Source organism: Neolamprologus multifasciatus, chromosome 15 (assembly GCF_963576455.1).
Source record: "Neolamprologus multifasciatus chromosome 15, fNeoMul1.2, whole genome shotgun sequence".
Lineage (NCBI taxonomy): Eukaryota > Metazoa > Chordata > Actinopteri > Cichliformes > Cichlidae > Neolamprologus > Neolamprologus multifasciatus.
The window spans coordinates 14,139,654-14,155,322 of NC_140453.1; the positions used below are offsets into that span (position 1 = coordinate 14,139,654).

The window sequence follows — 15,669 nt, forward strand, 5'->3', positions numbered from 1 at the left end:
ATCCCATGCCCACGTTGAACCCCTCTGGTGCTGTGCAATACAGCAAATGTTGGTATAGAGCCAATAATAAGTAAATACAGAGTTATACCAATACTGATACTGACACTTTTAATATACCAAAGGCAGATAATATAGGGGAGAGCAGTGTGTCATCACTTATGAAATGACCACTAAAACACTGTGATGTTTTACTTTCCATGGCAACATACACTGAACTGAGGCTAGAAACAAAGTATCGATCCTATCAACTTAGTATCGATCTGATACTGATATCATTGGTATCGATGCTATCGATATTTCGATCGGCCCGCCCAACTCTTCATTCTGCCACTCCTACACATACCTCACCACTATCTTGCTCATAACAAATGAATGTCAGAACTTTGGGATAAAGTATATCTGAATTCCACTTAAAGTAATACTTTGCCATTTTTCGGCCGATTGGCTTTTGGGCCTTCATGTTGCCATATTTTTTTAATTTTTTTTTTTGTAAAGAAAGAAACGTAATCGTCCCTGGAGACAGTGTGTGTCGCGAAGTGAAGGCTTATCTGTATTTTTTTCAAGGGCACAAAGCTGCGGCTCCCACTTCGTTTCTCAGCCGCTGTATTCAGCACCAACGCTCCTTTCCTCTGGAGCGGTCTCCGTCAGCGTCTCGCGGATGCGGAACTTTGTGGAGCAATCAGTGGACTCGAGTTCTCTGACGTCACCGCTGCTGAGAGAGAGCGTTCGGGGCATCAGCAGCAGGCTAGCTGGCTAACTGCGGCTAACGTCAGCTATGGTCCACCACCATTGTCTCATTTCTGAAATAAACAACTCATTGGAACCACTCGCATAGCTCTGCGTACGCCGGGAGCATGGGGACCGCTTGGATTTTACACTCTAGCCGAAATCGCGATAGCGCACAGGAGCGAGGTGAGAGAGGCTTGCTACCTAACCGTTATCCATTGGTAAATGTGCTAGTTAGCTTGTTTACAGGACCACCGCAGTGAACACTGTGTGCTGGCGAGGGTACCCTCTGAATGGCTTATCTTATCTAACGTCAACTGAATATTCTGTACTATCTGTGTTATGCTTTAATGGATTGCATTTTATATAGCAATCCATTAAAGCATAACACAGATAGTACAGAGGCTTTAGCTGTGATTCCAACTAACTACACTATAGTAGGTTCTGTCTTTGAAAAAGATCAGCTAGAGAAGGTTTGGGTTTTAAATGCCCCTTTGAGAGACGTGAGCTAACATTCACATATGAGCCACATGCTCCCGTCAGAACACAGTAAGATGACCTGTATGTTCTGTGGATTCAGCATCACAAAGTTTGCAGCGTTTTGAAAGAGGAAACTGACCTGGTCTCTAAAAGCTCTCCCCTCTTTGCAGTGAAGTGCTTGCGACACTGATGCTAGCTGTAGGCTGTAGCTGAGAGCACTCAGGATGAGTGGGGCTGGAGAGCACACAGACATCCTGTCGGTGGGAGACGTGGTCAGAGACAGATGGAAAGTGGTAAGTCCCACTTTAGAAGGAAGAAAAATCACGCTGGTTCATTTCTTCACTATAATACACTTGTTCTGACAATGAGAATTACCTTCCCTTTCAGGCCAGGAAGATAGGTGGAGGTGGGTTTGGGGAAATCTATGAGGTTCTGGATCAGCTGAGCCAGGCCACAGTGGCATTGAAGGTTGAGTCTGCTCAGCAGCCCAAGCAAGTGCTGAAGATGGAAGTGGCTGTGCTGAAGAAGCTTCAAGGTGAGTTATACTGTGCCAAATCACTGGCAGAGTAGCTGAAGTAATTCTTGGGCAGGGTGTTTTCTGCGCTTAAATGCATTTGGCACCCATCAGAGAGTTTTTGGGCTTCCACCAAAACATAAAGAAACAAAGGAAATTCACTAGGACTGCAATTTTTGCGACATATTTATTAGTGGAGGTGAATTTATTCCGGGTTAGACTACATTTGTGTTCATGAAATGACAAAAAAAAAAAAAACGACAGGGAGATGCACAGTCTTGTGTTGTCAGGTAACACAGACTCTTTGTCTTAACTAAATGAAGACCATTCAAGATTAAGTGCAAAGTCACTCCCCACAGGCTCAGTTTGAAAAACCCTGTTTGGGGGAAAATAGTATGTAAGATGCCTTTTCTACCATTTCTTCCTAAAAAATAGAATTTCTTTAATTCAATTAAAGTTGTTATTTCATGTAAATGTAGGTCATCTAGAGCACACAATACTGCAAAAAATGTGGTGTATCAGAATCATGCTTTGTAGCTTGTTCAAACAGGAAAGTAATGGATGACTTGTATATTATCTCTAAGGAAATGTTTAGGAATGTACCACTTCATAGATATTTGCCTGGTTGACTGCAGTTGGTTCATTGGTAAATGACATGACATTCAGAAATGGCAATGGCTTTTTTTCTGTGGTCTCCTGTCGTTTTTGCAGTCTTTATAAAAGGTGTGATACAAAGCTGAGATAATTCTTCTTTTCCCCTTGTGCAAAATGGAATATGTAACAGAAATGCAAACTATACAAAGAGAAGAAGAAGAGCAAATTCTTGTTTTGTACATTGGCTTTTGTACATTATCTTATTATTACACATAATCGGTGCTGGAAAATATGTATTACTGAAAGAAATGTGTATATATATTTTATATACTATATATATTTATTTGCTTTTATAAAAATATATACAGTATACAGTATAATTCTAATAAATACTAATAAAAAATAGATATCTTGGTTCAGATTTACTAAGCCAGGCTGGAGGCATTAAAAATGCGCAGATGATGGAAGGGTGTAAAATTCTTCGGGTGGTCTATTAACAATGCAGTCAATTCATTTTCAGCTTATTTAAGTAATGACCAGCAATCTTCCAACAGCAGTGCAAATTAGCAGCTCATACATGAGGGAGCGAGTACTCTACTAACAAAAATGATACAGTGTAACACAGTTTTACACATTTTCTTTATATCATAGAAATTTAGACCAATGATAGGCAGCTGAAGGAGAATCATCTTGTTTCTGATATAATGGCCAACTCTTCTCATCTATCTTAGAGGTTGAGACAGCTATGCTCTGGATACGTCTGACAGCTCAAGTGGTGCAGAACTTTTTCTCGATCTCTGTGTGAAGCTGAAATCTGTCAGTAACAGCTGACCTGTACGACATGTAGAGGAGCAGAAACTTTATTTGCTGTCACATCCTGACCCATACACATATTGAACTTACTGTTAACTTACTGTTGATTCTTACTGTTAATGTGCTCTCTGCGCTTTTTTTCTGCCTGCCACGTGAGGCTAAAGTCAGTATTGCATGGCGTAGGAGTCAGACGGGAATCCAACACATTTCAGATGCGTCCTGTTAATTGCTTCATTTTCTCTGACATTTTAATATTGCATGTCATAGATCTGTTACTGGAGAGCAAAATAAAAAACTGCATTGGAGTCGATTTGTAATGGAGCAGAGCGCTGTATGCAGACACACTCATCTGTGTGTTGAAATATGAATTAAAAACCCGAAACACTGTAAACACATTGCTGACTGTATAAAGTAAGTTGGCTATCTGTTATACCCAATACGCGACACAACCCTGTACAGTGATGAGCCACCTCTAATTCCTTTATATTTTGGTAGGGAAATGGGTATGCTTTCACTGCAATGGCAGTGTTTTTGACATCATTGTTGTGGTAACAAATAAAGTCATTGCCAATCAAATACGTCCCATATGATAGATCAAAACCTCTTCCCTGATCTTCTCTATAAGTATTGATGATAATTGGATTAATCACTCCATAAGACCAGTTACCAGACGTGTTGATTTGGGCTGGTATTTCTTTTTAGCCTGCCTTTTCTTCTTTTGTTCTCCACTTGTCCAGTTTCCTTAGATTTTTCTAAGGACACGCTTAACACCATGCAAATGTGCCAAATTATCAGCTAATAGTTCTTTGGGAATCACCGTGTTGATGTTTATCAAACTGTGTTATCTTTGACGTTTTTGCTTGAGTCAGCTAAAAACAATGGAATGAGTCATGTTTTTTGCAACAGGCTGCTAGTATCAAAATGCCTAAAGATGCATTTTAAGAACTGGTTCTTTGCTGACTTTTCTGTTATGCGGAGACAGCTCTGGTTCATTGAGTTAGGTGCTTTTTTATATGCAAACAAACAAATAAAAATCATTCCTTTGACAATGTGCCGGTAAAAAGTCTAGACGGAAAATGAGTGGAAAAGCAACCAATGTCCAAAGATGAATTTTGAAAGAACTTCAAAAATCCTGGAGAACTATTGCTCTAAAACATACAAGAAAGCCTGACTCATTTGAAGCAAAAAATAAAGAAATGAGTGGTGGCTCAAGACTTTTGCACAGCACTGTATATCTTGTATAGGAATCTAATCCTTTGATGGGCTTGGCTCTAAACAGGTTCAGGGTGAGACTAGGTAAAGAGCTGCAAGGCACACACAGAATTGAGTCATCCACCCTTGCTAGGTGTGCGCTTGTAACACATTACCTGTCATTCAAATAAATTCAGATTCGTAGAAGCAACAACCACAATCACAGACATGGTATAAAAGACGCCTTTTTCTGTGTTAAATTTAGCACAATTTGCAGTAATTTTCCAGCCATAAATTGTATTAATAGCTTAAATTACTCTCTGCCAGTGTTGGTCAAGTTACTTGAAAAAAGTAATTAGTAACTAATTACTGATTACTTCCCCCCAAAAGTAATCCCGTTACTTTACTGATTACTTATTTTCAAAGGTAATTAATTCCTTAGTTACTTAGTTACTTTTTTAAAAACACGATTTACAACCTGAATAGGTGATAAAGCGATAGATCTTTCAGCCCAATTCTACTTTTTCTGCATAATCCATCATACAAAATGTAATCAAATCTCTTTTTAAAACTTGTTTTATTAGTTTTAATCTTTATGCATCAAGCAAAAACGTAATTATATGCAACATTCTCTGACTGGAAGAAATTTGTTTAACATTTAAACCTTTTTTCTGCACATTCCAGCACATAAACTCATACTTACACTCACTCTTTCAAATAGATGCAAGTAAAACACAGCAGAAAATAAATAAAATCAAACACTAGCGGTCCTGTTGCTCTATTTTCACCTGTAAAGCAGGAGTGGGGTGGGCGGAGGTTTACCCTGGTGCAGGTGTGCTGCAGCGGTCAGTTTCCCATTACGTCGGAGCGCACTCGGTGCTTGCTTGGAAGTTTAGGGGTTTTTTTGCTGTAAAAAGAAGTTTTCTTCCCACGCACAACGGACACTAATGTTTTTGTCAGTTTTTATGGAATCAAACTCAAAGTAAGGTCAGTACTTCCACGCTTTAAACGCTGCACGCTCATACTCTCTCCCGCACTCGATATATTATCCATTGTTGATCTGCACACAGCTGTTGTCACGAACGTCGCACTCGCTTACGTCACTGTCATGAGACATTCTCGCAAAAAAATCACAGTTTTAGTAACGCAGTAACGCAGCGTGCTTACGGGAAAGTAACGGTAATCTAATTACCGTTTTTGCAATAGTAATCCCTTACTTTACTCGTTACTTGAAAAAAGTAATCGGATTACAGTAACGCGTTACTGCCCATCTCTGTTCTCTGCCCCCCAAATTCTCTGGAGCAAAAGTAGCACTGACTCTGAACCTTATTAGTAAATCCTGATGGTAGTTTTTCAACACCAAACAGGGTTTTGAACATGAAGATGGGCATAGCTCAAACTGTATAAATCTTCCTTTCACAGGCAAGGACCACGTATGTCGCTTTGTGGGCTGTGGTAGGAATGATCGCTTCAACTATGTGGTGATGGAACTCCAGGTAAGAGCCTTGCAAATCAGCAGTAGTTTATTTAATCTGTTCTACTTCTTGAATTTGACAGTGTTGACTTTCTCTCTGAAGGGAAGGAACCTTGCAGATTTGCGCAGAACGATGACCCGCGGCACCTTTTCCGTCTCCACAACTTTAAGACTTGGCAAGCAGATTTTAGAGGCCATTGAAAGCATCCATTCTGTCGGCTTCCTGCACCGTGACATTAAGCCAGTAAGTCGACCGTTGGGTTAGATCTTGTTTTATTTGAATATCACAAAAAGAAACTTTTAAACTTGTTTGTTTCTGTTAAAATTGTAGTCAAACTTTGCGATGGGAAGACTAGCCAGCACCTGCAGGTGCTGCTACATGCTCGATTTTGGTTTGGCCCGTCAGTTCACCAACTCCAGCCAGGAAGTCCGTCCAGTAAGTACTCTGTGCCGATTATACTAGAGCATAGTTGGGCTTTAAATCATAAAGGTACTTATATACATAATATTATATGCTGAGAAATGGTTTTATAGCATAGTCTGCCAGCTGTTAAATGCTTTAGTTTGGAAATTGATCTTAAATAGTGCCCAAAATAAATCAAAAAGAAGTTAGAAATGCATCACCCATGTTCTGTATATAAAAGTGGCAGTATGTATGTACACACGTAGACTCCCTGTGTAATGTTGTGCAGTTTAAAATCTTAAGTTGATGTTAAACAAAAAAAATATTGCTCTAGAACACCAGAGCGTGATCCAGGTGTAATCTAGGGATTACAGAGTCAGAGGTATACATTAGAGTTCACACACAACTGCTGCTTTAACTCAGCATGTCATCATGTGACGTGAGCCTGGGACTCCACACTCAGAGCTAAAGTGTGTTACTTATGAGTTTTAAATGTGGTTTTAGCTTTGTGCTTGCTTTACACTTACACCCGTTTATCAATATCACTCACAAATATCTCTTTTCTTTCAGCCTCGTCCCGTGGCAGGCTTCAGAGGAACTGTGCGATACGCTTCAATCAATGCTCACAAGAATAAGGTGAGCTTGCACTGTAGATGTATTGAGCACATCGATTATATGGAAGTTGGATGTAGCCCCTGAGTCTGAAAAGTGAAGTGCCTTAAACTCAGCTTCTCTTTAATGGCCAGCAGGGGGTGACTCCTGTTGTTACAAAATAGAGTTTGGGTTGTATAGAAGTCTATGGGAAAACAGACCTTGCCTCCTTCGCTCTGTGACCTCATCTTATCTTCCCTAACGAGTTAATGACCCAGTGGCTGGTTTCAGATCATAATGAATAAAACATGAAGTTTGTCAGTCTAAGAGTCAGAAAAGAGGGTTCTCTGGAATACGCTCAAATCATGTCTCAGAACCAGTTTTTAGAATCCAGTAGGTGAGTATGATGAAAATTGCTCAAATTGGGGCTTCATAACAGAACTTCACTAATCATATGGCGACATCACAGTGGCAGTGAGGAAACACTATTCCTGAGTATATACGTCTAGTTTTAGGAGCATATGTGTTTGTCATAGACATGGCAGGAAAGTCAAAATCTCTGCTGGCATTAGGTCCAATTTTACCCTTTTTCTTGTGTCCAAATTTGCAGGAAATGGGTCGTCACGATGACCTGTGGTCCCTCTTCTACATGCTGGTAGAATTTATGGTTGGTCAGCTTCCCTGGAGAAAAATTAAGGACAAAGTATGTGCCTCAGTGACTTCATTACTACATTTTAGCAATACACTGTAAGGTCATCCTCTCACTCTTTTCCCTCCTGTCTTCCCAGGAGCAAGTAGGAAATCTAAAAGAGACATACGATCATCGACTCATGCTGAAGCACCTTCCCTCAGAGTTTAGTACCTTCTTGGAGCACATCATGACCTTGGACTATTACACTAAGCCTGACTATCAGGTTGGCATTCACTCCCTTGTTTGGCTTATTTTGCATGTGCTGTTTTTTCTTCTGCAACTGTAAAATGCTGATGCATGTGTTTTCTTTTTATTCTCCGTGACAGCTCCTGATGTCAGTGTTCGAGAATGCCATGAAGAGCCACAACGTGCTGGAGAATGACCCCTATGACTGGGAGAAATGTGATTCAGAGGATATGCTGACCATCACTGCCGCAGCAACCACTGCTCAGCAGCTCACCCGCCTCACGCCAGCATACTTAGGGTACGTGTTTGAAATGCCGTAGGTCCATCGTTTAACTCACACTTCCTTCACACTCGGTTGGGTATGCGCTCAGTTATATAGCTGCAGCTTTTTTTTAGACTCGAAATCTGCACAGTCAGATATCCCTGAGAAATCACTGCTCTAAATTATGTTATGGGAACGAGTTGCAAGGTGACCTTCCGGTCTCTTCCACAGCATGGCCAATGCTTCAGTGCTGCCAGGCGAGCTGCAGAGGGAGAACACTGAGGATGTCCTGCAAGGGGAGCGCCTCAGTGACGCTGACAACTGCCCCCCGATCCCCACGCCGACCACCCCTGGTGCAGACGTATGGGAAGAAATGGACCGTAACAAAAACCATAAACACGCTCAGCCAATGATCAGGAAGGTCAGTGGAATGTACTTTAATGTAAAGTATGATGCTCTTAGCTCTGGATGTAATATTCATACAGTACTGCTGCTCTTTTGTGCTGTCGGGTGGATCATTTTGCAACACTACGCTGGTTGCTCATGCCCCTGGGGGGCATCCTCTGCTAAACTTTGGTTGAAATTGCTCACTGTCTTCCTGACGAATTGGTAAAGAAGAAACAACTTGGGCTGCCTTCCCCGCTTTTTAAAGTGTCTTGCTACAGTTTCTGAAACTCCTTCTTCCTCTTTCTTTTTTTCCCCAGGTTGTGAGTGAGGATGAACATAGTCAGAACCAGGGAAACCAAAGTCCAAACACCGGCTCCATGCAGAGCTCACCTAGACGGGTGCGTTCAGAGACCATGTTTTTGGAACGGGCTGCACCGTTGCTCCGGAGGATGAGACACAGCCAGAGCTTGGCTTTTGAAAAGAGGCTCGGACCAGAACCCAAGCCCACCATTGAGCGATTCCTTGAGGCCTAGTCAGTAATTAAAAATTACAATTAAACAAAAGCTTCAGCCTTTAAGCAGACGCATTCTTACCTTAATGCTTACAATGTGTCATTTCAGCCTGGGCAAACAGCGGCCTGTCCTTTCTCATGTTGGAGAAAAGTCAATTCCTGAAAAAGGCCCTGAGCAGCAGATGTCTTCCTGCAATGAAGAGCGCTCTGGCACAGCAACCCCCGACCCAGAGGAAGCCGCAGCAAGCAGCGGCTTTGTTGCTGTAAACTTTAGTCCCGTGCCTCAAGAGGGAGACTCTCAGGAGTGGGTGATGCTGGAGTTAGAGCAAGGATCTGGAGGAAGCAAGCCAGCAGCAGAAGCATCACACGAGGGCAAGCCCGGGTCTCACATTGCTGCTGAGACGGAGAACCACTCGTCCGAGCGGCAGGATGGCCAGTCCACCGGTGTGCCCAGCAGCCCTGTGCTGTCACAGATGGCCATGCCTGGCACGTGGTTACTGGGACACAGGAGGCTGCCGGGCATGCTGGGACAAATGCCTTCAGTCATTATGGGAAGGTCCCAGATGGAGCAGGTAGGAATAACAATAATCTTGTTGTACATTAACTGAGATCAACACAGGGGAGATGAATTCGACTAAACAGGTTCAACTTAAGGCTGACTTCACAAAGAGTTTCCACAGTTGCTATGCAAATGTAGATGCAATTTGAATGGTTCATGGATAATTTTAAGAATAAAATTTAACAGCGTACAACAGCAAAGAAATATCCAGTTATTACATGCAAGGTTAACTTTATATCAGTTAGCTATTGTCTTTAATCTTAAATGTTATTCCCATCTAATAATCATCTAATTCCCTTCAGTCCTCCAGCTGTGCGCCACAATCACCTGTACAGGAGAGGAGTGATGCAATACCTCTAGAGGCACCATGTGGTAAATCTGAGGAAGGGAAGTTGGACTTGGCTCCTGTGCCAAGCCTTGCCAAAGGCCCCACAGCTCATCTGGCCAACGACAGAGACCCAGAGAGCGATTCTGGTCTGCCTGATCGCTCATCGGAACCGAATCAGCAGCCTCAAGCCGATACCGTGGGCGGTGCTGTGGAGAGCACAGTCACCGTGTCCTCCTCGCCGCCTCCTGCTCTGCTCAAACGAAGGGACTCTCCCTCATCGCCAAGGTTGAGTCGAATCCCTGTCCGAGATCCCAGCAACCCCCTGGACTCTCCGAGCAGGGACTTGAACATAGAGAAGCGTAACCGCTGGAGCAGTCCCATCCCTGGCTCCCCCACCCACTCACCCTCTCCATCTCTGTCCTGTGACAACCTCCCCTCCGCCCTGCCCAGAGACAGGCTCTCCTCAGACCGAGGCTCCAGATCCGACTGTGCAGGAGAAGACCCTCTCTCGCTGTCCTTGTCATCATGCAGTAAAAGTAAAATCCCACGTCCTGTGAGTGCCACGTTTGTGCCGGAGCAACTCACTAGCAGGTTTCTGCCCCGGCCACCTCCTGGGAAACCGCCCATCCGCCCATGTGTAGACAACAGGTATGTGGTCCAGACTGTGGAAATGTGATACAGTCATTGTTTCCCAGTAGTTTTGTTTTTCTCACCTGCCCAAGAAAATGAAATGATCTATAATTGATGTACTACTAATAATAATCCACTCATTCCTGTTCTGAATGTTCAGCTGCTGCTAACCAGTTAACTCTAAACTCTGAACCAGTAAGCAGTAAAATTTGCAAATGTCTGATGTGATTTGTGTGTAACTTTTGAGGACTTGAATGCCCGCTCTAATCCACACACAAATACGAAGCAATTTGACCAAATATAAAATTAATTTACAAATGCATACGATTTCACGATGCATGCGCACGTGGAGATTTGAGACTAATTTCATGCTGCCGGCTTCGGACAGATCCATGAATGTACGTAGTAGTCAACTCCCAGTGTAAAACTGGGACATCTGGGCAATACATAACTGTATATCTAACACAGCAGAGACAAAACAAATTTGTGTTGTCAACAAAACTGACAAAAGAAATGAAACTACAGCCTTACATTAAAAAAGTCAACTATATGATTCTGTTTGAGAAAGCTGAGTTTTAAAAAAAGTGAAAATAGGGCAAATAATAATCTTTTTTTTCTTTGACTGCACAAATATCAAAGCATCCATCCGTCATATTAAGTCTGTTTGAAAACAAACAACAACAAAAGGATGGACACTGCCAAAAGGATAAGCATACAATGAAACTGGAAGCACTGCTGAACTTTGTGTATACAGACAAACATAAACAATCATACTATTAAAATAACGGAATAATAAAAAATAGGTTCTTTGCTATAATAAATTAGAACAATAAATAAATATGTAATAATCCTAATGATAGCAGCTAATACTAATACACAGTAATTCAAATAGCTGCTGAGAATTTGTTTTGGTTCTTTTTTTTTTTTTTTTTTTTTTGCAGACGGCGGCGGTTAAGGGTGCGTGCCAGCAGCACCAGCGACGCAGACTTCCTGGCGAGCCTGACCCAGCTGATGCAGGACCGCAGCGGGATGCTCTTCAGCCCGCCTCCTTGCCCTCGCAGCTCATCTTCCTCCCTACAGCGTTCACTCAGCTCCTCCCCGTCCCGGGAGCTCCGCGACGGCGGGGCACTGCAGGGCCGTAGCCGCTCTCCGTCTAGCTTATCTGGCTCCCCTCCTCGGCACGCTCACCCTCCGGACAGGTCTGGCGGGCTGGGTCAGTGGAGCCACGGCTCCAGAGGAAGGGGTTCGATCTACGAGGGTAAAGGCTCCGGCAAAGTGACTTGATGTGGCCGTGTTTCCACACAAATGACTGATCCGTATCGTGCAACTTGTAGCGAGAGGCTGCCTCACATCCAGTCACCCCGATAGCATGTGTAAATATGGTATTTACTCAAGGGAATGTACTGTATGTAATGTAAAGTGTATGATAAATTGTATTTATTTATTTATTCATTCATTCCTTGGATGTGTCTCTCGGAATACTTGACTTTGGTGGCTTGATACCTGCAGCAGAAACACAAATAGTGAGAAAATCTTGAGATTGCCAACTTTTACCTCTCATATCACTACATTCTCTTAACACTCCATATAGGCCTACTATGAGACCAAAAAGGTTATGTTTAATACTTGAGGGATGTAAAGAAACCTAAAATAAAGTAATGCTAATTGTAGATATGTACCATTAGGAAAATGGTATACACTAATAGAGACCATGTACTCGCATTTAGAACACTACAGTAGTAAACAACACCACAAGCAGCACACAGACATCAGCATTCATGTATAGAAGCAGGGCATGCAGTCCCATATTGACCTCACTCCTGTAAAACTGCTAGATTAATTATAGTATGTAACAATGAATTGCTCATTTTGGCATATCAGAGTGTAATAGTGTGCTCTTACTTTGCTATAAAGTATTTAACATGCAGAAGGCATCAGCATATTAGAATGTACATGTTTAAGTGCACTCATACTTTAGTATTGTAAACGTGCATGAGTGTCATTGCAAATGATTTCTGGGTTGCTTTTTCTTTTTTATTTGTACAATCGGCTGAAGCATCTGCATTTTTATTGAGCTGCTTCTGATCAAAATACATCCATGACATAGACCAGCAATGACTTGGACTATTCCTTCTCATGAGTTTTAAAAATTATCTTGTTGTTGTGCTTCATGCTTATCTTAAAGACAGTTTTAATATAGTTTTACATTATAAGTAAGTAAACAAATGACAGCTCCCCCCAAAAAAAGGTTTTCCACCCCTTTAAGTCTCTGCTCCTTGATAATTAACAGAATGTCTGCAAACAGTTTCTGTTAGAATCAGCCAGTTATCAGATAAGGGGGAAAGAATGCACAGATGAACCTCGACTGAGCACGCTCAAGTGAAAAAGTGAGGTCAGACAACATCTAATATTTAGATAAAGGTAGATTAACTATACATCACACTGTGTGGTCTTTAAGATATGATGAGGCCTGATTACCTGCATACAGTAGTTCATGGTACTGTGATGATCACATTATCAGCTTAATACAGTACTTTTCTCTTGGAGTGGAGGCTTACTTGTTGTCCTAAAAGTAGAATGGAAGACAGAGACTTCAGCTATCACAGCCCTCTACTTAGTTATGCTGCAACAGGACTTACCATGATGCACTGAGCACTACAATTCCATTGATGTGCCATGATGTGATAATGTTTGTCTACTCAATCCCAGTTTGTGTTTTATCGTCATCTCTCTATGTTCTTTTCTTTCCTTTTCCCTCATCTCTCCCAGTTGTTTATAGCAGAAAACCACCCCTCCCTAAGCCTGGTTCTGGTCTCTTCCTGTTAAAAGAGAGTTCTTCTTTTCCACTGTTGCCAAGTGTTTCCTCTTAGGGGATTGTGTGATTATTGGGATTTTCCCTCAAATATTGTAAGGTTTTTGTTGGCTCCATATTTTAGTGGATTGCATGTTTGTTTGGTAAATGAAAGGTGGCAATATAAATTCAAGTGAACCAAAATGGAAATTTGCTGACACCAGTGTACAACTTCAACAGTTCCATTAGTGAAAATGTCTTAACATTTAAATGCTAATTTATTTTATTTTTTTTAGATGTAAAGTAAAATAAGTGTTCTGGATTCATAGAACCATCCAACATGCAGGAAAGTGTAAGAAAAATCTTTATAGTATAAAATATGTTTATTTACAATATAAGGTAAGCTGACAGTTTTTATGTCATAATGAAAGGACTTTAAAAGTTATGCACACATATATTCTGCTCTCCTCCAATTAGCATACAGTAGTTCATAAACAGCCAGGAACTGCAGCAAATGTATGACATGCTTAATTATAGAAGGACAAAACTTTGAGCGGATGACAAAAATGGTTGGAACCCTAAATGAGAAGCCAGCACCACATGAAACCTAAAAACCGCAGGTTTCTTTTGAGGTCTAGAAGAGCGGCGCAGACTGTCTGGGGTCGTCTGGTAAAACGCTGATGGAGTCCTCCGCCTTTCCACACAGCATGCAGAGCATAGTGTACTCCTGGACAACACAGAAAAAGACCCGTAAAGTAACAAATCCACAGTGTGAATCTCGACCGGTTTGGTGATGACAGCGCTACTTGCCTGATATTCATCGACAACAGAGAATGTGTATTCGTGCCTGGCGATGACGTGGTCACAGTTTTTACAAACATCTGGAAAGACAAACAGATGACGGCATTATTTTTAAACTTGCTTCTGGATGGGTTTTCCCACAGTCTGGAAGTAAAATAAAACAACAGCAAAAAAAAGACATTTACCATAAACTACTGTGTGTGACCATTTTGATTTAATAATAATAACAACACTATCTAGGAGGAAAAGAAAGGAGGAAAGAAACTTGTTGCATCCTATTACAGTGCCCCGCTCTGATTCGGTGAGCTCTTTAGAACGACCCATTCTCTCTCAAATGTTTGTAAAGGCAGACTGCAAGGCTACGTGATTGATTTTACACATCTAAATTAAAATACTTAACATACTTTTGAATTCTAAATTAAGATTAAAACTAAATTACCCTTGTGCATACAAATACTAAAGCATGATGGATAATGAAGTCACTATATGTGAAAGTCCCAAAAAAGTTGATTCTGTTCATCTGGACGTCATGTTTTCGGTGGGAGAAACGTTTCATCACTCATCCAAGTGACTTCTTTAGTCTCACCTGACTGCACGTTTCTTTTGAAAAAATGCAAGTAATCTCTTTTAGCCAAACATTCAGGCTTCAGACTGCCATATCCATAATATGGTCACCTCAGACATCCCCAATCAGAAGAAGCTTGGCCTAAAAAGGGAGAGTCTGTTTTGTGTCATCCACTCATTTCATGCAGTGGATGAGGGCGCACCCAGGCCCAGCTTAAGATGAATGTGAATGAAATCAAAGCTACTCTAGTAGATTGCATAAATACAGTTACAGAGCTGTACATGAGAGTAAGGGGTCGTCTTTAAAGACTTTCCACAAGCTTTTGGAATTTGGCTCTTATCCATCTACAAGAGCACTTATGTATCGTCCAGAGGTTATGGGATTTTCCATGGAACCACTACGTGGAAAGGGAAATAAAAAATTGCAAGGACAGTTTTCTATAAGATGTCAGTGCAGCCATACAGGTCCTTCTCCAAACCTAACAGACTTCCTGGGAGTAAATAACAGTAGGTGGGGTGTGGGCCACATACTACCGCCCCATTGAAGTGCATTTTTATCTGGTGGCACTGCTATTATTTTCAGGTTTTTTCTTCTAGTTGGAGCACTGTTGGGAGAGACTAACGGTCATATGTGACGATCTCTTCTCCATCATCGTCCTCGGTGGCCTTGTTGCTGATCATCACGAAGTCCCTGTGATGGCAGTTGGCACAGCCCAGGTAGTTCATCAAGTAGGAGCCGTTCTCCAGACAAGTGTTACCCTGTGCGGGGAATAAAGCATTGCAAACATATTTTGGCTCCTTAACGTGATTCTTAAGTATTTTATCAGAGCATCACTGTTTTTTTGGATTGTTTACCAAACGGAAGTGAGATAAACGTCACTCATAGCTAAGTGTAGCGTTAGCTGGACGGAGTACTTTAAGTTTAGTCACTCGGTATCATCAACTTACCCGGTCCGGATACTCTTTCTGCACACAGCCGTTGCACATTTTAACCAAATAAAATTTTAACTAATTAAAATAATTATAATTATTAAAGGGGAAAAAACGCCACACATACAGTAACACCCAGCTAACAAATATGTAGAAAAACCGCCTCTTCCGCACGGGACGGCGGTCTCTGTAGCCCAACCAGAGCTGTAAAACATCCTGAACGGCGGACATTGCTCGAAATCC

At 41.7% G+C, this 15,669-nt stretch overlaps 2 protein-coding genes across 2 annotated transcripts; one reads left to right on the forward strand and one right to left on the reverse strand.

The window, feature by feature from the left end:
• The first annotated feature begins 509 nt into the window (after positions 1-509).
• ttbk2b (tau tubulin kinase 2b) lies at positions 510-12,454 on the forward strand. The gene is made up of 15 exons (XM_085133849.1): positions 510-912; positions 1,377-1,499; positions 1,594-1,741; positions 5,741-5,814; positions 5,896-6,036; positions 6,124-6,228; positions 6,766-6,831; positions 7,397-7,489; positions 7,575-7,700; positions 7,804-7,961; positions 8,157-8,346; positions 8,630-8,844; positions 8,933-9,395; positions 9,685-10,358; positions 11,282-12,454. Exons 2-15 carry the CDS (start codon positions 1,431-1,433, stop codon positions 11,622-11,624), a joined length of 2,865 nt encoding a protein of 954 aa, XP_084989975.1. The 5' UTR covers positions 510-912; positions 1,377-1,430; the 3' UTR covers positions 11,625-12,454.
• A 1,041-nt stretch (positions 12,455-13,495) lies between these two features.
• On the reverse strand, positions 13,496-15,651 carry churc1 (churchill domain containing 1). Its single transcript, XM_085133870.1, has 4 exons — positions 15,445-15,651; positions 15,120-15,255; positions 13,942-14,012; positions 13,496-13,858 (listed from the first exon to the last, which is right to left on the reverse strand). Exons 1-4 carry the CDS (start codon positions 15,481-15,483, stop codon positions 13,766-13,768), a joined length of 339 nt encoding a protein of 112 aa, XP_084989996.1. The 5' UTR covers positions 15,484-15,651; the 3' UTR covers positions 13,496-13,765.
• Positions 15,652-15,669: the final 18 nt, after the last annotated feature.